Raw genomic sequence first — 24,759 nt, 5'->3', positions numbered from 1 at the left:
TTTCAGTTAAAAAAAATGCACAGCTTCTTTAAACAGTCTCCCTCCTCTTAACACCTTCTAATTTCCCACTAAGCGGCACATCTCTTTAAACGTCAAACTAAGAACCAGATCCAGGGTTTGGTTTGCAAATCTTCCATGTGAAAAAAATCCTTGGAAACATCAGGACTGCAAAGCGAGAAGTCGCTGTAAAAACTTAGCAAACTTCCTTAAATCTGTCACACGCAGATGAGGATTTGTTAGTAAAGGTGGATTATGCACAATCATTTGAATATTTAAAGAGAAGGGAAAAAAAATTCAGTCTTAAGTAACTTGTTTTTTTTCCCACTTTTTCCCCTCTCTGGTTCACAGGAGAACTACAGTGTGCATCCTTTCAGAAATAGGATCTAATTATAATAATTATGCTGTTCCAGGCAATTTGCTGCTTTCACCACATACAATTTTAAATGTTGCATCCATGTATAGAAGTAGCTTAGATGAAAGATGCTTTGCAGAATGAGAAAAAAAGACTTTTAAGAATTCTGAAAGAGATCCTACAGGTTGTAGGCTGTAACTGCTGAGGTTAGAGAGGAGATGTTTCCCAGGTTGCTCTAATAATATTGTGGGATCATCCTCTCTGTAAGAACAAGCAAGTGTGTGTTTATGTGCGGAGAGGTGTACGGTGGGTAGGGAGGAGGGCAGCATCAGCATCAGCGCCCATGACGTCACCAGAGTTTAAAGTGGGCCGCGCTTCACCCCGTGGAGGGGAGAGAGGAGAGGGAGGAAGCGGCGGCGGTTCCTCGCACCTGTCTCGTGCGCGTCGCCGAGTGTGAAAAAGCCCTGCGCTGACACAACTCGACAAAGTACCTGCTCTCACCGATCCTGCCTGAATGTTGACTTTCTGCTTTAACTAAATATGGAAGAGCTCGTTGCACGGTGGACCCTGTCAATTCTTTCGCCTTGAGGTCGATAACTTTCCAATTCAGCTTTCCCCGAACGGTGAGTCAAATGCTTCCTCCCCCCTGACAAATCGGGCTCGATTTGTAAATGATGCTGCAGCAGGCGTGTCATCGGCACGCGCAGCATGTGTGGCGATAAACATGTTTCCAGATGTTTGTTAAAGCAGATTTTTTTTTTTTTTTTTAGAGAGAGAGACAGAGAAAAATACATTATTGTGTATTTTTGTTTTAACTGCTGGAGTGGCTCCGCAGTAACTTGCAGTCTGAGCGCGCTGCTGTTGGTTGCTGTGACAAATTGTGCTTTCCATTTAATTAGGCTATTGGCGAGTATATCCCACGGAAATGTGTGCGCTGTGCCAAAGAAAAGGGCTGTATCATCCCGGAGAGTTTTCTAATCTGCTGCAGCCGAGTGTTTTTTCTTTTATCGCATATATGTTTTTGTATGCCAATGTGCTCTGCCTTTTCAAACTAGTCTATTACTTTTGAAGATTGTCATTTTTAAAAGCTGTAAAGCTTTGAATGCTAATGATTTAGATTTTCTTTCCTTTTATTTGAACTGCTGCAGTTTATGCTTTGTTGTGATGCTTTTTTGCCTTGCCTGGAGTTAGTTTGGTTGGTTGTGTGCTGAATGTGATCTTTCATTCCCTGGTTCCTTTTAAATGTTACACATTTAATATGAACACTAGTGTAAGTGGCACCTGTGTAACTGCGATGTCACGACATCGTTTTTTAAGCTTAAGAGACATTCATAGAACCAGGATTTGAGATAATGGTCTGTCCTTCAAACTCAAGGATTAGGACTGATGAACATTTTGGATGCACAGAATAGAAATGACATGCGGCATGTTATGTCATTTTTTAACCACTAGATGACAACAAAGTGCAACGTAAAGCATCTGATTAAACTTGCATTAGCCTGTTAGTCAATGAGCAGATCTGCACCATGGTTTAATCATGAAATCATTACTGCTGCTGATTTCCTTTGTGGGAGAATAAACAAAACCAAGAAGCCCGTCTCTAAAACATACAGTTTTGATGATATCACTATCAGTTACACAACGCACAGACACACACAAAGAAATACGCACACTGTAGCTACTGTTGCTTTGCCCTGCTGGCGCTGCATACATTGTTCCACATGCTCAGCATGGATTCTCTGCATTATAGCAATTTGTCATAAAGTCATTTATCAGGGATGCACCGTGACACTACAGCAGTGAAAGTTTAGTTTTTGAATGAGACTTGGACACTTGGTGTGTGCTGTTGTGTTTCCAGAAACTCTGGCTTGTTCATTGTAACCCCTTTCAAGACTCCACTTGATATTCACAGCTTCATTTCTGAGTATTCACGGGCTACACAATTAGTTAAATCACACCGCAATTTTAATGTTCTGTGTTCATTTAGTTTTTTTGTTCTCCAGTTAACTGGAGCACATCAATAATTCACAGTGTCCTAACTCATGTTTAACAAATACTGCCTTTATATTTAGATCATCTGTTCCTTTGTCAAATCAGCTGTTATTCTGGACCACCATGACCTGTCAAAATATTAGAAAGCGTGGGTAAATATTGCTCCCATTTTCCTTTCTTTATGCCCACAGTTCAGCTTTAGGCTGTCAAACAAGTTGACAAAATCACCATATTCCTTTTTCATACCTGCCTATTGTCCCATGAAAATGGAGTATCTTCAAATGTCAGGCCTTTCGCAAATATAAAAAATGACCTTGTGTTCGGCTTTGTGTCAATAAATCATGTAAACACTGAATGGATAATAGCTTTTTAAGTGTTTATTTAGTTAAATAATCCTTCACTTTGTCTGACAGGTTAGGGAATCATTTCATCTAACAATCGCATTTACATTTTTCTTGCTAATATTACTGTGAATAACAATACCTAACTGTAATATTTTTCAGTCTTTTGTAGATAATTAGTAAAAGAAAAACAGTCATTGTCTTTTAGTAGTTCACTCAATCTGTCAGGGCATAGCAAGTGCTTGGAAAAATGGGAGAAAAGGGGTATATATATATATATATATATATATATATATATATATATATATATATATATATATATATATATATATATATATATATATATATATATATATTTTTTTTTTTTTTTTTTAAACATTGATATCCAGAGTTAGGGCTGGTTAAAGCTGTGATTTTTAAGCAACACTTAATGAGGGGTCCTCTAATGAGGGGTCATGGAGCCAGAAACCAAAGTAATACTCGGTTCAGCTTCAGTGGCTTCAGCTCTCAGTGGAGCCAAGGACAACATTTGCCGCTCAGACACCGTAAATTCTGATGTTGTTTACTGAACAGATGCATATTTGTCTTATTTTGGGGGCTCACTTAAAGGATCACTGTGTCCGGGGCACCTAAGTGCCTCGTGCATTCGGTGGAGGTAATTTTTTTGCAGGAATTTTACAGTCTAGTAAACCCTTTCAACTGGAAATCCCGATGTTTGGCTCAATCAATATGTTTAATTAGGGCTGATTAATGAAAGCAGATAGCTGTGGAAGGCTGACCAATTTCTCTCATCTCAAGAAAAAAGAAAAAATTCATTCCATGGTGGTAATGTGATTTTTATGTAGCAACTCACAGTATTCATTAAACCGAAAAAAACTGTAGGGATTAAGTATACATGTATAGTTTACATTTCCGTTTCTATAGATGACCTAACAATTTTTTTCAGTAACTACATTTAAGATTTGACCAGCTGGGGGTTGAAACTCACACAGGCTCAATATAATCTCTTAAACACATGTGAATTAAGGGATTTGAAAACACTGCTTCGTGCATATGTTTAGAAATAGTTTTCCCCGCAGGCGTAGACATAGACTGTTGGCAGTGTGAAATCTCTCCATTAGTGTATTGGGATTTGCAGAACTACAACTGCTGTGTACTGTTTGGGGGTTGGGTCTGGTTCAAAAGGGCAAATCCTAAAAAGTCGTCTCAGTCTTATAAATCTGACACTGATTTTGAAGACTGCATGTGGACACCTCAGCATAGTGCTGTGTTTCAGGGCTTAGTTTCTTTTCGAATTTGCTGTAATGAACACTGTTTTCTGTCAGTCCCTCAGAAGTAACAGCTAGTATGACCTTTATTCTGCAAATTAAGCTGTTTTTGCTTTGCAATGACTGATAGATCTTATTATTTCAGCAAAAGTGCATTGAGCATTGAGCAAATACCCTGGAGCCATAGCAACTGCATTAACAAAAGTTAATGAAATATATGGAGGCAGGACCTAGACTTTGCTTTACTTTTGAAAGCTGTGGCATTTACATTTTGCGCTGAGTAGAGGGAGTGAAAACGGTTTATCCCTCAGCATACACCCACGACCTACCTCGTCTGTAGACATAAATTTGCAGTAGCCAATATTGTAGCGTTACCAGTAAAAATAGACACGTTTGTTACAGGTGATTTTATTTATTTATTTATTTTTTGTTCATGAGCATTTGGCTTTTCTTGTAAGTGGGGATTATAAGGAAAAGTCACAGTTGTGCATGTTGTGCATCACAAAAAAGTTACATAAGTGCAAAGTGATGCAAAATTTTAAAGGCCAATAAAACGTCGTCGCGAGCTGGCATTAAAAAATAAGAAGACATCTGCAATTTAGATTGAGCTACAATTCCACATTAGGTTTCCCAAGGGTCTGGTCATGTCTGCATCTGATTATCCTTGCATACATTTAATTAATAATTCGACAATGCACGGCATTGATGCCGGTCAGCCAGCATTCTGCAGGGGAATAGATTGGCTCTGCTTGATATCCAGCCACAGCCTCTTAGCGAGGAACATGGAAACGATGAGCTCAGGCAGATTTCAGATACACGAGCTTGTGCGGAGCTGCGTTAATCCTCCCTCCCTCAGGTGCAGTCTTGGGGAGGAACGCCGTGGACTACAGCTCACCACAGATAGTTGGCCAAGCTCTGATTAATGCACTCATCAGTTCTTTTCTTGTTGGTTTTAATGACAAGTATGTCCCTTGCGGGAATTTGGTGACTTTTTGCAAATACTGCTGATGCATCTGCTTAGATCTGCCACTTTTCCCTTCCCCGTATTGTGTAGAGAGCCCTGGTAGAACGCCCAAGTTTTTTGACATGACTAGGCTGTCAGTTACAGTGCAAGAGACCACATGACATATTTTCTACCAGAGATACAGGATACATGAGCTGAGGAAATGAACAGTGATAATATCTCAGCATGTTGGGATGTGTTGTGCTTTGCTGATAAGGCTATTATTCATTATTATGCCTTAGACAGCAGAAATCCACTCTCCATCTCAGGCATATGCTTTTCACACATAGTTTACTTACTGCTTACTAATTACTTTGGAGTTAAAAATGATTTAATCGCTTATGTGGACTGTAAAGAAGCCACAGATATTCACTAAGCTAATCTTTCCTTCTGAGAGCTCAGGCTGTTGAGCAGAAGTAGAAAAGTGAAATATTGGCTTGTCAGAAACATGATGAAATTTAATATTTAATTTGACAGCATCAAAAAGGTACCGATAGGCACTAAGAATGTTTTAAAATGAGTTAGAATAGATGTGATAGATTTCACAGAAGTCCCCAGAAATCTTAAGGAGAAGATGATTCATAACTGTGGTCAAAGACTAAGGCAGTTTGTAACGCCTGCTAAACAGAAAATCCTAACAACAGCCATTCATCTTAAAAAGGGCTTTAAAAACTTAAATGTTCCCCAGCATATTTAATGTTGTGATTTTTGCATTGTTTCCTCAACCAAACAAATCGGGTCTGAGTCACAAATTTGACAAACAACCACAATTTATCACTCACATCAAAGAATTGTAGTGTTGTGTCTCAGTAGGCAGAGTGAAATGGAAATTATTATTCACGTTTTATATTGTGCAGTAATTCAGCAACATGATCAATGGCTTATGATCATCATCCTGACAAATGCAGACAGAGTTGTGGTCGTGCCACATTTAGCTGCCCTTATGTGATTGATGATTAAAGCAAACAAATGATTCACTGTGCTCAACTGTCCATTAGTAGTATGATGCCTATTAGAGGGTGATATCTTGCCTCTGGCACCTTTCACACAGGGACCTCGTCACACTATTTTTTTTCTCTGTCTGTTGACAGGGATGTGTGTCAGAGTGTATGTTTCTGAATAAGTAAATATAAGCTTATTTTTTATTTAAAAACCAAAAAATATGCAAATGTATGACACCTGACATACAACATATTGCTGTCACATCACTGCCACATGCTGTGCACCATCGTAGCAAATGTTTTAGCTGCATCTCCTCTCGGTTTGTCTGATCAGTTCCAGTGAGAATACTTTGGAGCCTTTCCAATGTCTAGTGATGGATCTTTGTGTTATCAGTGAGACGCTTTGAGCCCTGTAACATAAAGCCCCAGCGCTTATTCAGCACTGCGTACCTTGCCTGTGATCAATGGCCAGCAGTCAGGACACTGAATGGAGCACAGATTGAACCACATCTGGGATTTGGATGCTGAATAACAGCCCACTCAACAGGGGTGACTCATGAATAATGCACCAGCCAGCTGAGTGTCCCATCTCCTTTGGCCCCTTACTGGTGATGCTTTTGCACTCAGACCTGTCCAGGGAGCAGAAGGTCAGTGCACAAACACTTGGCACCCCTAGCACCAGCATCAGGCATCCCTGCCCACCGCAACCATGTTATAATGGAAAGCATAATGGAATAGAGGCTGAAAGAAGCACGTAAGGGAGATGTAGCTTCCATTTACAACAATGATCATTTTTTTTATTAGGTTTTTATAGATTTTAGGAGCATTTTTATATACAACACAAAGCGGTCTGGGTTGAGATGGCACGGAAAACTGCAATTTAACAACCTTATGTTGTTTTTATTTCACTCAGGTCATGGAGACAGGCTATTTTCCTTGACAGATGTCATAAATTAAAAATGAACAGGTTTGCAGTTCATAAAACAGTAAGTATATGTTGCTATATTGTTCTGCAACCTGTGCACTATTTCTACATTTCACTGCACTATGATATTTACAGACTTTAGTGACAGACCGATTAATTGGTTGGCCTATGAATGCGGACACATCTGCATTGCAGGCAGAAAAGCTCATGTTGGTTGACCACAGCTGTAATATACGACACAATTATATTGTCGAGTTCTACACCGCAGGATGAGCTTTAACAGTGCGAGCATCTCATGAATCAGATGATTTATACTGAATACATTTTAGTGCATTGTTTTCTCAGCCTAGTGGTTATATTCTGTTTCCCAGTTATTATTCAAACAAATTTCTAATGACTTTCATTGGCTTTGTGTATGCATTGGATTTTATGGATTTGTTGCATTTTGGCTTTATTTAACTCTGTCATATGATTAAAACAGGCGTCCTCGTGTGTTCATTATGCAGGCTGAACACAGCCACACAAACGCCTCTCTTTTGTTCATTTTTTTTAATGTATTCAGTCTAAGTAGGCACATTTTGCTCAAGTGGTTTCAAGGACATTTAAAAGGTCATGACGGCAAAAATTGGGCGTACATCGTGCAAATCGAGTTGATGGAGCTCTCATTTCACCAAATGGAGATCACCTGGTTTGGATCCTTTGTGCACCAGTAGCGCATTTTCAGATTTAATAATCATGATGGCAAGTCATTCTTCATTCAGTCATTGACTAGTGATCCAGAAGGTCAACGTGCTGCACTATCAGAGAGAGCACACCACTGAGAGGGAAGTAGGAGGTGTAGCTTTTAACAGAAAGAGTTGATGTTTTATTCAGATTTTTTATTTTTTGGAAAAGAATCATTAGTTAGAGTAGGCTAACTAATGCTTCTAAGTAAGCTGGTGATTCACTCAAGTCACTCAAGTACACGCATGTAAGTCCGTTTTCAGGTACATTATTCTGACAGCAACTTTAATAATTCTGCCATTTTTTTGATGAGCTACCATTTAGAAACTAGTGCTTGATTATCAAAATTTCAAATGCCTAAATTATTAGCACATCCACTTAAGGGACATTCCCCCTCGAAATTCATCACTTCATTTCAGTGGCTGTTCATAGCTGTTTCACATTTCACAGCAAATCAAAGATAATAGAATTGCAAAAATAAATAAATAAAACACATTTATGCATTATTACTTATTTTTTAAGATGCTTTTACTCAAAATGTCAGGTATCGGTAAAGCGTAAGTAAATTACAGGATTATTTCAGTTACGAAACAGAAAAAAGCAACCGATTTACCCACTCAAACAAAAAATAGTCCAATAAAACGCACAGAGAAAAGAGCACAACTACACAGTTTTAAAAATATTGTTGCAAAAAAGAGGAAGGTCATTTTTTTTCCAGATGCCATCCTTCTAAAGTCATCAAGAGTGCTTTGATGAATGATTGTTCGATAACAATTTTGAACATATTCTGCCACTTATCTCAGTTTTTCTTTTATCCTTTGTAGCTGTTACAGCCACTAAGTTGAGAAGTAATTAACTGGACTATGAGGTGTTATAGTGGTAAAGTGATGTTTGATAAGTCAGCATTAATAATTTGTTCATACCATAAGATAAAGTCACTGCAGAGCTGCTTCTTTTTAATTCACTTGAACTCTGAGTCAATTTTTTGACAGTACATTACTTCATTGAAGTAGTCATTTGTATTCTGAACTTTTGCTTGCTTGTAAGTAAAGGGTTTGAGTAGTCCCTCTACTGCATTGCATGCATCAGTATAAAATGATATGTTTTCCCAAGTGTAATGTGAAGTCCTCTGATATCTCAGAGGATTGTCTGCACAGAAAGCAAAGTGCATCCACGCGCAGTGGCTTTTCTCTTCCTTGCTCCCCGCGTCTGCTTCACACACCACTTACCCTGCGACATTTGGGACGAGTTTCTCACTGCTTGGCTTCTCACATCTTGGACACTGACACAAAATAAATGAAGACACAAAGAAGACACAAGGTTCAGAGTTGGAAGGGGTTGGTGGCTGAGGTGTGAAACTATTGGGGTGTAAAATTGCCCTGGCAGCCGCACTGTTGTTTCAGCATTTCATGGTGAGCTGCTCAGCTAGACTTTACTTGACTTTTCTGCCTCCTTCTATCCACCTCCTTTTATTTGTGTTTCTGTCCACACTATACCTTTGCTTAATTTGTCCACAGCACTGTAGCTGTACAACTAAAATACAGTAATGAACACATGGCTTGGCTGGGCCGCCAGGCAGAGAGCAGCTGAATATTACAGTGGTTCAGTTTTGTTCTCCACTGGAGAATGATCCTGGTGAGAGAGCAGACGGTTCAACAGGCTAATATTCACACATTAATTTGCCCAAAGATGTCCAACTGTTCTCCAATAGATCTCATTACGTGCAATCAGTCACAGGCTGGCTAATTGTCTGTGTGGTGTAGGAAAGCTTTACTGGTGCATATAGGAATGACTGGTGCTTCCTCCTGGTGGCAGCAGGAGGCCATGCCCAGGCTGTGAAGAGAGAACAGACGTGGTGCAGAGGGCACTGCAAAACATTTGGCTGTCAGTATGATGCCTAGGGTTTGTTATTAAAAGCATAGGGCGAAACACAGAAACTATTCTGAGCAGCAGGCAGAGCTATGTGACATCAGGCACATTGTTATTTTGCTTCATTAAGTGGTGTTGTTTCACTAATTAGTTTTCTTGCCTAAAGCTGGTAATTGGTGACATGTTTATGACTGTATGTGCCATGCCTGTTATGTGAGGAACCCAAACATGATTAATTACCAAAAAAAAAAAAAGTTTGACATTAGAATAAGCACAAGAAAAACGATATTGTAATTGCTATATGCTGTACTCCATTATCTATATTAGTGCAGTGCCTGCTGTCAGAGACATTTTAGCGTCAGCAGAGGCAGATGTCATAATCAGTGGAGATTTATTTAGAAACTGTGTTATCCGAATTGAGGACATCATTATGAAGAATGTCACATCATCTGTGCGGTCACAAATCAAGCAAAAGACCCTACGATGCAATCACATTGTCACATCATGCCATACATTTGCATGTGACAATTATGCTTAGTATCAGAGGCGACGTGATGACTCTAACCTTCTAGAAGCTGTCCCTGCCACTCAGCAGCTATCCTTGTAATGCCTTCAAGCAATCTTTTACAAGACTAAGCCACCCAAGTCTCCCAATTTAGTGAGCCTAGACCCATAACTGCAATAGATGGGTCAATGAGATATAAAAAAAACCTCATATACAATCACCAGTCAAATTTTTTTTTACTATGCATGCAGAGTTTCACGGCATTACTGCCTCATTTACAGCCCAACATAGAGTGCCAACATGATCATCCAAGCAGAGCAAAGCATTAAGCCTAGAAAAAAAATAGTTCATTTACCCATATCTTTACTATAATAAATAGACACACCTGCCACCACACAGCTAAAACGATCCTCAACCTCATCTGTGTGTGTTTTCATTATAAAGCAGGTGATTGGCTCTTTGTAGGGAGCAGTGGAAAGCTGCTGTCTCCCATAGATTTCTTATTCACGATCCTTTAAGTGCTACGTCTGCCTAAAAATCCGGAGAACAGGAGCACATAGCCAAAATCAAAGCACTTATCAAAAAACGGTCCCTAAACTCAGCAATGTACTTGCTTTGGTTTCTAGCAATACAGCCAGCAAATCGATGAATAGAGAGTCCTCGATCTGATAGTCACCAGTGCTTTGCTCAGTGGTGCAGTGGTTAGCACTGTCTCATAGCTAAGAAGGTTTTGGGCAAAAACCTGCGCACTGGGTTGTGCAGTGTCAGCCTTCTACAGCCTTCAGGTATCTTTGCATCAGCAAAGTTAGATATCACACTCATTGGAAGTTTATTCCAACTAACCATGTTATCTGAACTGTGACATTGTTATGAGGCCACAGAGGAGTGTGGCATAATCTGTGAGGTCACATATCAACCATAACAGCCTATTCCCACTGAACGCATCATTTGTCACATAAAATTATGGGCAAATTTAAACCTGCTGGAGCCAGCGAGACCCACCCTGCATTCATCCTCTATGGAAGTGGGGTCCACTTTCAGGAGCATGTTTGTGAATAGTTTAAACTTGTGTCACCTGTGACATCATGCGTCAGGTCAGAGGTGGCTAAACCCTAAGGTCAGACCACAGCTCATCTACATGACCTCAAACTCTTGCAGTGCTCCTACTCCTGCTCCCAGCAGTACACCCGCTAAGTATGACATAGATTATTTGGTGAAATATGTGAAGGATAGACAGAGAGGGGTTTCTTGATTTATTAGTGAGATGTGATGATTTACTCACATTAGTTTCACATTTTCTGCTCTTTCTTTGAACCACTTCTGAACAGATGGCTGGAGTGACTGTGCTGCTCTCCTCCCTTGTGAGTCTGATTTTAGATTCATAAAGCCAACGTTAGACTAGATTAGTTTCTCTGATGTCTATAAAGCAATTTCTCATTATTGCCCGTGGTTGAAAGTGGGATGGGAGTACACAGGACAGTGTTTGTCTGCTCCGACAGGCTGCGAAAAGTCTTTGTGCCCAGAGTGAAAGAAATAAAAGTACGAGGACAGGCTCCCTCCAACGGGCTGAGTCTGGTGTTGGCATGCCCTGCGGTAAGGCAAGGTTATTCAGATGAAAGATGGTGTTGAGATTAGTGAGCCCTGCCTGAGCGCATGGATGTCCAGCATTCCGCACTGCGTGATTTATGAGAACCATGATATCAGCAGTCGCCACATGAATAAACCATGTGGGCAGAATTAAGCTTCTGTTAAACGACGCACAGCATTTTCCAGGTGCTTCACCAGCCAAAGTGAAATCACATTCGTGGATGTTGTCGTTGCTACATGAGACTTTAAAAGCAGAGGCTGTTTTAATTTTTCCTCTCTCTTTCCCAGTAATTCCCATGGCTTTGGCAACACTGCCAGGTAATTGTTTTGAGCTTATTAATAGTTTGTAGAGCCCCTTGGCATGAAGGCTTGACGTAAGGCAACGTAACTAAGCTCTCATTATCTATTCAATACCAGAATAAATGCATATATTGATATATTTAAACTGTCCTCCTGCAGCTAATGGTTCTTTCATTACAGTCATTTAGCGTGTCAGATACTCACCCCAAGATGAGCTCTTCAGATTGTGTGTTTTCTACAGGCTAAAGTATTTGCTGGCATACATTTGAATTTCTCAGCTTGAATAACTGCATTAAAATTCTGAATTCAAATCACTTGATTGGACTTTTCTGATCAAAAATCTGGAACAAAAACAAGTTTCAACCATAACTAACACTAAAAAGTTGAAAATGAAAGTTTAACAGTCCAATTAAATAATTAGTAGCAATTAATGTAATTACTGAAAATCGTTAAACTGGAGAAGCTACTGTGCACATAACAATTTTTAATAGTTTTTTTAAACTAAAACAATAACACAAGCAACATCACGTTGGGGTTGAAAGTCACATATTTAAGAGAAGGACTGCACTGCAAACCCAGGATGTCAAGTCTGCAAGATGTGGGAGGGGTAGTAGTAAATGCCAGCAGTAAAGGGAAGGGCTTTTGATCCATACTAAGGAGTATATGTATAGTTATCCTCACTTATCGCTCTGTCTCCCAACCTGTTGTGCTTTGTGGAAGCACAAATATACTGCAGTACCCCTTTAAACTTATGCTGAAATAATGTTTGGACAGATAATTTGTTATTTTCCTTATCTACGTGTGGATTTGAAACAATAAAAAAAGTCTGAAATAAAGTGAGAAACAAAAAACTCATTTGAGGACGCGAATCAGGCTAATCTCAATAAGACCGATTGTGCCAATTTTTAAGATAAAGTCTGCTGAAAATAAAATGGCTGCTTTTGTGTATTTTTTGTTTTTTAAATACACTACTTCGCCAGAGGCACAATGTACAGTGAGGTGCTGTGGCAGCAAGAAGCAGCAGTTTTTCGTGGGAAACTACATACATATTAATGCATATTAATAATAGGAATATTGCGCGTCTGTCTTCCTGTCCATCTTCACTCTCTGATTGAAAAATCTTATTCAGATGCCTATAGCTAAAGCAGGGGGAACTTTTCTTTTCTGGCCTGTATAAAATAATCTGAACACAGTATGCCCTCTGTCCTCAGAAATGAGTTGAACTGCTAATGTCCATAACCATAACTAAGCAGTATTATGGCGAGTATCCAGCCTGAGATTGAGAGATTGTGAAATTAATCCTTGGCTGGATCATGTCAAGCTGGCATTCCTAATCACTGAAGTGTAATAAATAGAGAAGTACCCTAGAGAGAGAGATCAGGTATAAGGCATTGCTGCCTTGGCTCCACTTCATCCTGTCAGCATTACTGAGATTCCCATAAATGCAGCGACAAACACTCTCTCGGGCTTTATGACTTCAGTACTCTTGCCATGCTAGTGCATGCACTTAGTCTCTTTAAAGTGATTTGTGTATAGAGAGGAACAGAACAAGTAATGTGAAGCAAAAAAAAAAAAAAAAAAAACAAAACCCAAAAACGTAAGTTAAAATACAAAAATGTAAAAATAACCAGCATTCAAATGTGCAATCAAGTCACTCCTGTCATTAGGAAACTATTCTTAAACATAAGCACTCGTTATGTTGGTCCTGTTGGGAGCAAACTGTTATTATACTAATATTATTTGATATTATTAATAAGTATATGATACGGGAAACAGTATTTTAGTCTCATGATTTGAGGCGGAGACAAGTTTGAAATAAAAAACTGTTTAATCTATAGCAATTTAGGTCACTGACAAAAAATATGTAGAAAACATAAAGATGTCACAAGTTTTAGTCAGCAAAGTAACTACTACCTGTAGCACTTTATATATTAATAATGTCACACTCTGATGCCAATCATAGTCTTAATAATATATCTGTATTTATAAATAGCACACTAAGGAGGAGTAATGCTATATAAATGATGAATTAAGCACTTACCTTAATAATGCTTAATAGTGTGACATTATTATAACGTGATACCAAAAGTATTTATAATAATTTAACTTTGAATATAATTGAGTATAAAGTAACAAATGCTCAAAAATAAAGCACCAGTACCCTCAGATTATAGTTACTATTGGTTCTCATTAGAACACTATCATAAAGCTTTGAAATATACATACAAATATACAACTCATAAGCAGATTTTAGAACCTAGTTTTTGTAGTTTTGTTGTACCTGCAGAGAAACCATCTCTTTCTGGCCTCTTAACACTCAGGTATTTGGCTGAAACCAGGGGAACCAGAGCGTACAGTGTGCCACACTGTGGCCTCTGTAATGAGGCCTGACTCCTAATGACTCACCGCCCCCAGCAAGAGATAGAGGTGGCCAGCAGTGGGGCTTATCTCATTGGCACTCTGTGCTGCGTGGTTACTGCCGTAACCTTTAGATCACTTCAGATTAGGCTGCTGCGGGAATCCTTCAGTAGTTATTACAAAACAGATTGAGTGGCTGGAAGAATTCTCATAAAAGTTGTATACGAGCCCTCCGCTTGAAGTTGTGATAATAGGCTGATTGTGCAAAGACATTTTACAGGCTGAAGCTCGTGACTGATCGGCGTTCTCTAACGCTGCCTCAGATAAGGCTGCGATGCCATTGTTTTTGTTGACTGCTTTTGATTATGTAAATTCACACAAGCTAGCGGAAACAGAGCATTGTGATAAATTTAGCACTAAGAGGGTCCTGAAAGCGGCAGGGGGTCCACAGAGTGGAGGTGAGCTAACTTGTGCTAGTCAGTCATGCCTGCTGAGCATCATTCATGGAAGAGTGCAGGAGTTGGTCAGCCAGGGGACAGGGTGGTTAATTGCACTGCACTTTAATAAGTCACATACTGAAGACACATGGCTTTAATCACGCAGACGTCCCCGCTGATAGGCAGTGCAAGGGACAAAGGTGGCTCCGTCTCATCGGACTTAATGTTTCTGCAGGCAGGTGTCCGATGTAAACTGCGGGTGTTCCTGTCAAGATTCAGAAGTCCATATAATCACGTACACACACCTTCACTATACTCTGCCTCTTGTTCTTTGCACTCGTCTAACCTCGGTACCTAAATGATGTTGCTATTTCAGCTGTTTTTTCACTGGGAGCAGCACAACGGTGGGAAGGTTTCATTGTCACAGTAATCAAAGTGGCGACGAGCAGAAGTGAAATACATTTAGGTTGAGTGAGGTCTCTGGAGAGCATTTTGTTGGTGTAAACACTTTTCTTGTCAAAAAAGAGGGAATCTATTTTCAGGGATTTGAGCAGATACAGTGCGAAGTCATACAGCAGAGCCCTGAGTGATAACCGTCATATTCATCCAGCTTGTCTTTTATGCAGGGCTCTCGGTACGGAGAATCAGCAATGAAGAGAAGTTATTTCAACATTAATTAAAGGGCGTGTTGCTTGCCCCCAACAATGCATTCTAATGTTAAAATCCATGTTAAGGGAAATAGCAAACATGTGATCAGGCATTGCAAAATGTTAACTAGGTCTTTGTCCTTGACATTCACATTTTTAATGTCACTAAGCTGTTACTGATGCATGCTGCGCTGCACACATATATCTCACTGGAGGTAGATTTTGTCCAGATCTAACAGGATTTGCTAGGATTTGGAATTAAATCTCCACGTAGGGTTTGATTTCCAATCAAAATTGGCCACTGCATTTTGTTCTGCCTTTGATGGTTAAAAAAAAAAAAAAGATCTCACTTCAGTCATTTTTTTTTTGCTGCAAAATGAGACTGTTATTTTAAATGTTGCCATAAGAGACAGTCAGCCTGATATCAGTCTGACAGCAACCAAATGGGATCAAGTTGGCTATTACATCCAATCTGTTTTTGATAATACAGCATGTAATTGTGATAAATCATCGAAAATCACACATCTGTTGTTTACATAGATGGAAACTCACAATTAACAGAAATGTACATTTAACTGTTACATTTGTGCACAGCAGCCTTCCTGTTCTATAGAAATATAACCGGACTACAACCAGCTGGCAGCCAGTTGAGCCGAGTCCCCTCAAGTTGGCTCATTGACAAAGACTCATTCAAACAGATGGCAACATGTTGGCTATCTGTCAGCATTTATAAATTAGAGATTAGTGATTATTTGCAAACCTTCAACAACGTCTCTGAGAGTGACTGCAGTCATCCCAAGTGAGACTGTGACTGTTTGGAGAAAGTTTGCCTCCTCTTAGCCGACCTTGTGATCAACAGTGTGCAACACCATCAACAGTTTGGTGAAAAAATTCAAAACAATCACAAAGTAGCCACTGAGTTTTCTTTTTTGTTTCTTTTATTGTAGATGCAAGATTTCCATCCTATTTTTTACTTGTGTGACTGTCCCATTAGCTTGCTCTGAATATAGGCATAGCTTTGTCAAGCTAAGTGCGCCCAGCTAAGCTTACTCAAGCCGGCTTGTTCTTAATATTCCCACAGTATTTTAATTTATTTAATAAAATATCAATATTTGGTGTCTCTGTATCAACATAATATCCATAGACAAAATAATCAATACTATGCTGTATTGATTATTTTTCCCCACAAACCTAATAATTAAGGTGATAATTTTAACCCAATCAAATCAAGCATTCTCTTGATGCTTGTTGTAATAACAGTGGGAGTGCATTGTTTTGTATTTGTTGACTGGCTGTATAATTGTGCTGCAAATTTAAAATTGCTTCAGACTAGCATAGATCTCTAAATGACTTAATGTTCAGCAGACGTAATAAGTGGACCTACAGTAATTCTTTAGTCTTCCCTCTCATTGCCGGGCCTTGGAAACTATTTACATGAATAAGAAATGATGTTAAAGTATTTATTGAGCCTTTATTTTGTTGTGGCTGTGTTTGCACCTTAATTTAGAATTCATAGCAAATGAAGGACGGAAAAATCTCAAACCTACACTCTGACCTTCCAGCGAAAGCCAATGTAATGAGAAAAATGATAAACACATGAATGTTCTCCAAATTATTGCAATAAACCTTGTGTAGGCTTTGTTAATGATCACGGTTAATGTGATCTTGTCACATTGTGGACAAACCACTCACAGAGTTTGAAACGTGAAGAGAGTTCATTGTATTAGCCCCTCTTGAGTTAATGCAGGCTTTTATTCCTGTGGGTAAGTTAGTGTGGATGTGGATACCAGGTAGGTGGAAATGAGAACCGTGTGCTCGAATGTGGAGGCTGCGCAGCGTAAACTGGCCTTTCAAGAGCAGCTTTTGTTGAACTATATGCCTGTTGAGACTCTTGATCCCATAAGAAATTTATGAGTTTGTGTGCGTGCGTCCATGTGAGAGCGAGCAAGGAAGCATGTGTCTTCTGTGTGTCATCATAAGCTCATTATTTTTCTTCTCTCCCACAGATCTGCGACCTGTCATCACCTCACCCAGCAAGTGTATGTGTGCGCACTGGCACTTCTGTGTTTTTTCTGCTTCCAGAGCCCCCTCAGCAGCCACCGAAAACACCCAGAGACCACAGGCTGCAAGATTAGGTGAGCTTTAGGCCACACGCCTCTGGCTATTAGATCTGTCACTGTCTCCTCATTTGAGGGCACTGTGGCACTTAATTTTCTTGCAGACCTCACTCTAAAGCTTACTAATAGCCATTGATTTGTTTAATCTTGCCACATATTTAGGATAATCCCAATTTTATTACCTCTTACCCCCCTTTCAGACTAGTGATTGAGAACAATAAAAAAAAAAAAAAAAAAATATTGAGCTGGTCTACAGTCATTCAGATTAAATGGCAGAGGAAGATGGTCTAATCAAAGAAACAGTAAAAGCTTTCTGGTTCATCAAGCAGTGTCCCTGTAGTAGCGTATAACCCGACTGTTTCAGAGCAGCGCTTGAATATGAGAGCAGCTGTAGCCCATAACACATGTGTATCTTGATTAATCATCCTGTTAAGGAAATGAACATGGCTTTAACCTCTGCCTGTTCAGATGAACTGCTGCTCAGAGGAAGTGGAGCTCTGATTGATTTTCTTTCACATGTGAGTGAACTACATGCATCTATCAATGCAGAAGATTAGCTGAACATGTGAATTTGTGCGTTATTGGATACAGTCACTCTGAAGTATTGAACACATCCCCATAACACGGCAAACCACATGCAGAGCACACGCAGCCCACACATGGATGTATCACTACATGTTGAGTTGTACAAAGACGCATCATGTTGAATCTATTACAATTCATTATTTTTGCTCAAAATGCCGCGCTGTAACATTTCTGTGTACTTCATATTTGTGTATTTTATTACTACTGTGCAAAACTGAAATTTGCTGTGTTAGTCATGCACGTGTTATACCTGGACTACTATACCTAATCTGTCATTGTCACTTTTGTTGATGATATGTGCTCTTCTTCTGCCTAATGAAAAATCCTGAGTGGGTAAACAGCCTGTCTGTCTCTGTCACTGGGTGATTTCATTTCTGTAGATATTAGAGCCATAGATAACTTAGCCCAATACTCTGCTTGAGCCACATTTAAATATTTTATTATGATCTTCTATTTGCACCAATTGTAATGGTTGATCTTGATTATGTAAATTTATTCTGGAATTTAGGATATTATGCTCCATTAATTCGTCTGGCTGTTGTGAATCTGTTCTGTTGTAGTCTAGGCAGATGTAGTAGATTGGTGGGCCAGCATATGCATCTTAGAAGGTCATCAAGGATGCGGGACATGGAGCAATAGTTTTCTGACTGTCACAGTTTACCAACAAAGCTGTATAACCAGGATTAAATTTTCTTATGTGTGGAATAAAAACTTTTTTTTCTGTTTTTGTTTCTGAATGGCATGCAAGCTGCCTCCTAGAAAACACGAGTCAGACACTTTACGTCTATACAGAAGGTCCAAAGGTTGCTGCTACAGTAGGTGTCCATTGAACACACAGTGTTTTCAAGGTGAAAACTACTTAAATAAAATAGTTTGGTGTGTTTTTTATGGGAAATAAACTAAGAAAATGCACCACTATATGGGACTATAGCTAACGGCTGGTCAGCTTAGCTTAGCACAGTTGAGTCTTACTCTATGGAGTTACCACTAAAGGGCTTGAAAAAATAATGATATTTAAAAATTTAGGTTTCGTGTCCTTTTAAGTACCTCAGAGGACAAAGTGCTATGGTGTATTTGAGAGTTAAATAGTCCACTTAAGTCAAACTTCAAGTCCCACAAAACAATAGTATCCCAGATATATTGTATATTTAGTCAATAGCCATATCCATGGTAACCATCCATATGCAGTAGAGATTCACCAGTTGTACGTTTTTGATTGAAATTTCTGATTTATTTATTTTTTAACATGCTTATACTGACTTTTTGCCAATTGCAATTTTTTTCTAAGAATGACAAATGAGAGCATATACAAACAAAAAAACGACTTTTCTTCAGTGTAAAATATTATTCTCATAATAAAATAAATTATTAAACTTTACATTTTCCCCAAAACTACAGAAAGAAACAGAATCTTCTCCTCTTTAAACAATTTTCAAAACAATAAACAATTCTCTGCTACTGAAAAAAGGTATAAATAATTAAGTCAACGTGAGTTGTTGTACACCGACATTCACCTGATATATTTTTACCTCAAACAAAAGCAGGTGCAACAAGTTTGTATAACAAAACAAATTGCACTTACATATTTTTCCAATTTGTTTAAATTCACCAGACACCAACCCTTTTTTCTTTTTTTTCATCCATCTCCATCATTTTCCTCATAACTTCTTTGATCATTTTGCTAATACCGAGGCTGCTGACTTGCAGCTGCCTCTGAGCTCTTTCCCTTTGTTAGCTATGTCCATGTTAATCTGGGTGAGGGTGATTTAAGTGTCTGATTAGATTGTTTGATATAAAAACTTTTTCACAGTTATCCCCCATGGTTTACTTTGGGGAACTTTGTGTCGCCACTCATGCATCTCTAATTTCTACCATTATAAAACAAGAGTCACAAAAAGTGAGGACACTTACAAATAGAAAGGTCTGAACAGCTGTGATTGAGCTCAACATTAAACCTGGTGTCATTGTCCAAAAACCTACAGACCAACTGCACAGCCTATTGCTAACCTTTTGATTCCCAACCTCTAAATACTGTTATTTTTTGATGCTTATATTGTACCCTTGATTATTCCACCTGAGATAACGGCTAGACAATCACAATAGTGGAGTATTCAGAGTATTGATGAATCAATTGGAGAGTTTACGCTTGTGTTTGTCATCAAAAGCATTTGAACCTGGAAATTGCAATTACATCAGCCTTACCGAACAAACTGGCACAATATAATACAAACAAGTTTATTAATCCCACTAGGGGCAATTAGCTTCAAGCAGCCTGTTATACACAAAACACATTAACATACACACAAGCAAATGAAGCTTAATGTGGTAAACCTCTCAGGAATAAAATAAGCCAGTTTTTAAAAGGTCAAACTATTCCTTTAAATGTAATGAAATTATCATCTACCACCCAACTGTCTACGTTTCCTCCCTGTTTCCTTCTCAGAGTGAAGGATGGGGTCATCAGTTCCTCTGCTGGCCTTGCTCCTTGCGCTCACCACCAGTGCGTTGAGTCTAAACCCAGATGACCCCAATGTCTGCAGCCACTGGGAGAGGTAAGCACATTCCCTTGTATTTAATCGTCTGAAAACGCTGATTCGTATGAGTGACGTTGTCACTTCTGAAACTTTTTCAGTATATCTTCTCTTAACCAAAGTTCTGATCTATTGTCAAAGTCCATACAGCAGTATTGATCTCACAGCGGCTCAAGTTGCCAAGCTCGGAGAGATGGGAGGTGCTGCTGCTTCAAATGAAATACACAGGCAGATTGATCAGTGTACTCTCATCCCAATCAATCGCAAATGCCACAGAGCCTGAATAATTATTAGCTTTGCTGGGCAGTGTCACTTATGAGAAATAAGCAGGAATAATTTCTGTCTGTGGCGCAAAGGGGAGGAAAGAAAGCTGTGAAGATATATTATCTGGATTATTGCCTGACCAAGGTGAGGGTACTTTGTGGTTCCACCTTGTTGGCATCGAAATGGATTCCCTAAGTGGGCAGTATGGTTATGGCTTTTAGGTCCTCCAATATCCGCAGACCATATATCATAAATATCAACTTTTTTTTAGTGTTTTCATATCCTTTATTTTAAAGTCAAAGCTTCACTATGCAGGAAAATGACACTGTGTTGAAAATGGCATCAGTGACTTTCTGATTCTTAATAATTAGCATTTTATTGCTATAGCTGGTAAAACCTGACCCAGTTTAATAGGGTTAGGGTAGGGTTAGGTCTAAGTGATTTAAAAAATGATTTTTTTGTGATGATTCACAAAAAAGAAAAATAAACAAAGTTTGGCTGCTCAAATATTTAAAATGTTTGACTTCCCTGTAATATTTTTTAAATAATGCCACCTTTCACCATTTTTTTCTAAAATTGTTATTTAAGTCAAACCATGTAAAAAATTCAAAGGGTAAATGTCTCCTAGGTAGAGCTTATTAGAACACTCAGACATTTAATAGATGACAAGAAGCCCAGACTAATGGCTGCTTTTCTTTGTGCCTGCGGCAGGGACTGAAAGCCAAAATTATTGGAGACTATAGGACCGGCATTTCAAGATTTTAACAGGCGCTTGTTTACATTTAAGATCTTAAACAGAAACCATGCTGAAAATTCTAGGAGTCAAATAAATGCAAAAAGTAAAGAGCACAGCATCTGAATCTAAAATTTAGAGGAGAATACATTTTAAATCTCTACCACAATTTAAAGGGGTAGAAATAATAAGCCAGAGTACAAGCAAGTATGGTACAGTCCTTCTTTCTGCAACTGGTGTCCTTAAACATTTGTCTTTCAGCTATGCGGTGACTGTCCAGGAATCCTACGCTCACCCATTCGACCAGATCTATTACACTAGATGCACAGACATCCTCAACTGGTTTAAATGCACAAAGCACAGGTGAGTTTGTAGGTCTCAGAATTTGTTTCCTTATTATATTTTACTTGTTTTTTTGTTTTTGTTTTAAGTAGCACAACCTTTACTGTACCCCCAGAGGATGCCAGTGACTGTAATTGTGTTGTTTTGAAGACATTATGTTTTAATTGCTTAATCAAGGTTGATAGCTCCATCAACTAAATGAGTAAACAGAGACCTCCTACAAGTGGATTTTTATTTGGGGGTAAAATTCCACTTAATAATGATTTTTCTGTGTGTACTTTGATAAAATGACAAATAACAACAAAACATTAAGTTACTGTTTCGAGTTTGTTTGCTTCCTGCCCTTCAGAAAGGATCACTCTTTACCTCACGTAGCTGTCCCTGTGTGTCTGCTTTTTCAGGATCAGCTATAAGACAGCTTACCGGCGTGGAGTGAGGACCATGTATAGGCGCCGCTCGCAGTGTTGCCCTGGTTACTTTGAAAGCGGAGACTTGTGTGTTCGTGAGTGCACCTTTTTTTAATTCCTAAGTCTTTGCTCACGACATTTCAGGTTGTATCTGCAGGAGATTTTAAGAAAATAAAATATTAGGATTTATTGTTAGTCTGAGTGGCTTGCAAGTAAAGACGCAACTTCCGTACAGGCCGCTGCTGCCCAAGTCTCCTGTCTGATCCCTCAATAGCAGTCCACTCCTGCCTTCTTTGCTAGCGTGCCACCATGTATAATATGCGGATTAAGTCAATTTAAAATGACTGAGCATGATTTAATAAGGTCACTCACTGTTTTACAACATGGTCTGCTCCCTGCTTTGCTCTTTCTGTTAGAGTAGCTTAATTGAAGTTGTATAACAATGAGAAAAATTAACGAGCCGAGAGCATACTGGTTACAGACCAAGGATGTATAACACCCACCATAAAACCACAACAGACTTCAATAACTTAAAAGAGCAAGGGCCTTGAAAATTAGGTTGTAACAGTGCGCTTAAAACAGTCATTCACTGTCAATTCAATAGCTTCAATGTCTAATTTCACTCGCACGCATTCAACTGAACACTTTTGCAAGCTGTTCACAGTATTTGTTACGCTGACCTCACTGAATATTTCATTTGCCTTAAAAAAGAATTTAATTAAAATTGGTCTTCAATAATAGTTTTCATCATCTTTTGCAACATGAGCTAGCTTCTGATATAGTAACCCCACCGTGTGCTCTTTGACCACAGCTGAGCTTGTCCTTGTCTAAGCTTTCCTAGCCTCGGGGTAACAGCTCCCCAGGAAGTCAGCCAACAAAGAGTGAGAGCCCGTGTGATTATATGGGGGTCTGGAGAAGTGAAGAGCAGACTGATCAATAATGTATTCATTAACCATTTAACTGACAACAGAGACATTTGTTCATTAATAGTCTTTTCAGGGTGTTAACAAGGTGAATCTGCTAACTGCGATGCCGCCTCTTGAATTTGGCTCGTCTTTATCAGTAAGCGTGCTTTATTTTATTGTATAATACAGTATCAGGCCATTGCGGCCTGTGTCAGGTGAATAGAGGAGATTGAGTTGATAGGGGCCAAGAGGGCAGTTTTTGCTTTTTGCTGGCTTTGCAAACTGCTCTCTTTTAATCCTAGCACTCTCACTACTAGGATTAAGAGATTTGTACTCCCCAAGCTGTTTTGCATGCAGTGACAAAAGGGGGCATTATAGAGGAAATCGAACCAAAATTAACTCAAGTCATCTATTTCGAGACATTTTATTGTTTACTGAATGTAAAATATCCCTCCCTTGTGTATTGTTAGTTTAGTGTAGCTTTTCCCCATGAAGTCTGTTTCATTAAGAGTCAGAAAAGCTTCAAGAGGGTTTGCCTTTTAATCCTGCCTTCTTTCGTTTTTTTTGTCATATGGCACCACATCAGCACTCACATTAGCTCCAGTGAGAGGCAGTTAATGAATTTGGGGATGTGGAGCAAGCATTACAGAAACACACAAAATGCTAATGCTTCCGACACTCTTAAAAGATGCCTTTTCTTTGTTTGTTGTTGTGTTTCGTTTTGTCTGTAAGAAGTGATTTTTTTTTTTTTAACATTTAACGCTCCGTGATGCGCTGAACTTTGATCTGCTTTTTTCTAATTAGTGCTTGAAGTTTCCAATGAGAGGTGTTTATTATTTCTGTGACCTTTGATCTGTCGTAAGTCATTAGCTTAATATGTAACTAGTCTATGTAGAGGATGCGAGGAACTCATTTCCCACCTAATAAGCATGATTATTACAGTTGTGCAAAGGAAGCAAGATGAGCTCACTAATGACAACAGCTCGTAATATCTTCTGAGGCTGACAGGCTCTGCGGGGCTCTGAGTCTCTCTTTTCGCAAAACATTTAGGCCAGATGACTCCTGCGTGACTCTTGCCTGTCCATTTTAAAAAAGACCTTCGCTGCAGAATTAGTCGGGTTTTGATAAGTTTCACATTTGAGCTTTCACCATCAGTAAGATGATGAGATTTGGCTCCAGAAAGGGATCGTGCGCCTTTGATTTCTTTTTCATTTTTGGCTTTGTTGCATTTTTTTAATGCTTCAAAGACACAGTTTTAAAATAAACCGTCTCTGTGCTAGACAGAGGCCCGGAAAAGAAGTTATGCAGGAAGTTGTTTGATAGGCTCTGCTGGCATCTGTCTTAGAATGATTCAACCATCAGCTGCATCACCTTGTTTCAAGCTTTTTCCACTACAAAGCACTACGACTACAAGAATCATAAACACTGGCAAAAAAAATGGCACTGGTAGACCCTTTTTTTTCTTTTGGTTACTGCAGGAAAGCTTTCCACAACAGGAAGGGACAGTAAAGATTTATAATATTCAACATTTTAAAAGATTGCGGTTTTCCTGGGTAAAAATATTAAATTTATTAACACTGCATGACAATCACCAATTAGCTCCATTGTTCCCCGTCCTGATAACACC

General features: G+C 39.0%; 1 protein-coding gene across 8 annotated transcripts in view; it reads left to right on the top strand.

The window, feature by feature from the left end:
* Window positions 1-732: 732 nt before the first annotated feature.
* megf11 (multiple EGF-like-domains 11) overlaps window positions 733-24,759 on the top strand; it is a 77,739-nt gene continuing 53,712 nt past the window's right edge. For all 8 annotated transcript variants that reach the window (XM_084933519.1, XM_084933517.1, XM_084933516.1 and 5 more), the window contains exons 1-5: window positions 733-975; window positions 17,255-17,383; window positions 20,394-20,502; window positions 21,740-21,841; window positions 22,222-22,322. In XM_084933519.1, coding sequence (XP_084789645.1) covers window positions 20,402-20,502; window positions 21,740-21,841; window positions 22,222-22,322 — 304 coding nt within the window. In that variant the 5' untranslated portion in view covers window positions 733-975; window positions 17,255-17,383; window positions 20,394-20,401. The remainder of the gene's footprint in view (window positions 976-17,254; window positions 17,384-20,393; window positions 20,503-21,739; window positions 21,842-22,221; window positions 22,323-24,759) is intronic.

The sequence above is a fragment of the Perissodus microlepis genome, chromosome 7, assembly GCF_051167445.1.
Source record: "Perissodus microlepis isolate ML-2025 ecotype Zambia chromosome 7, ASM5116744v1, whole genome shotgun sequence".
Taxonomy (NCBI): Eukaryota; Metazoa; Chordata; class Actinopteri; order Cichliformes; family Cichlidae; genus Perissodus; species Perissodus microlepis.
The sequence above is the reverse complement of the archived record's forward strand: the minus strand, read 5'-3'. Positions and strand labels throughout refer to the sequence as shown.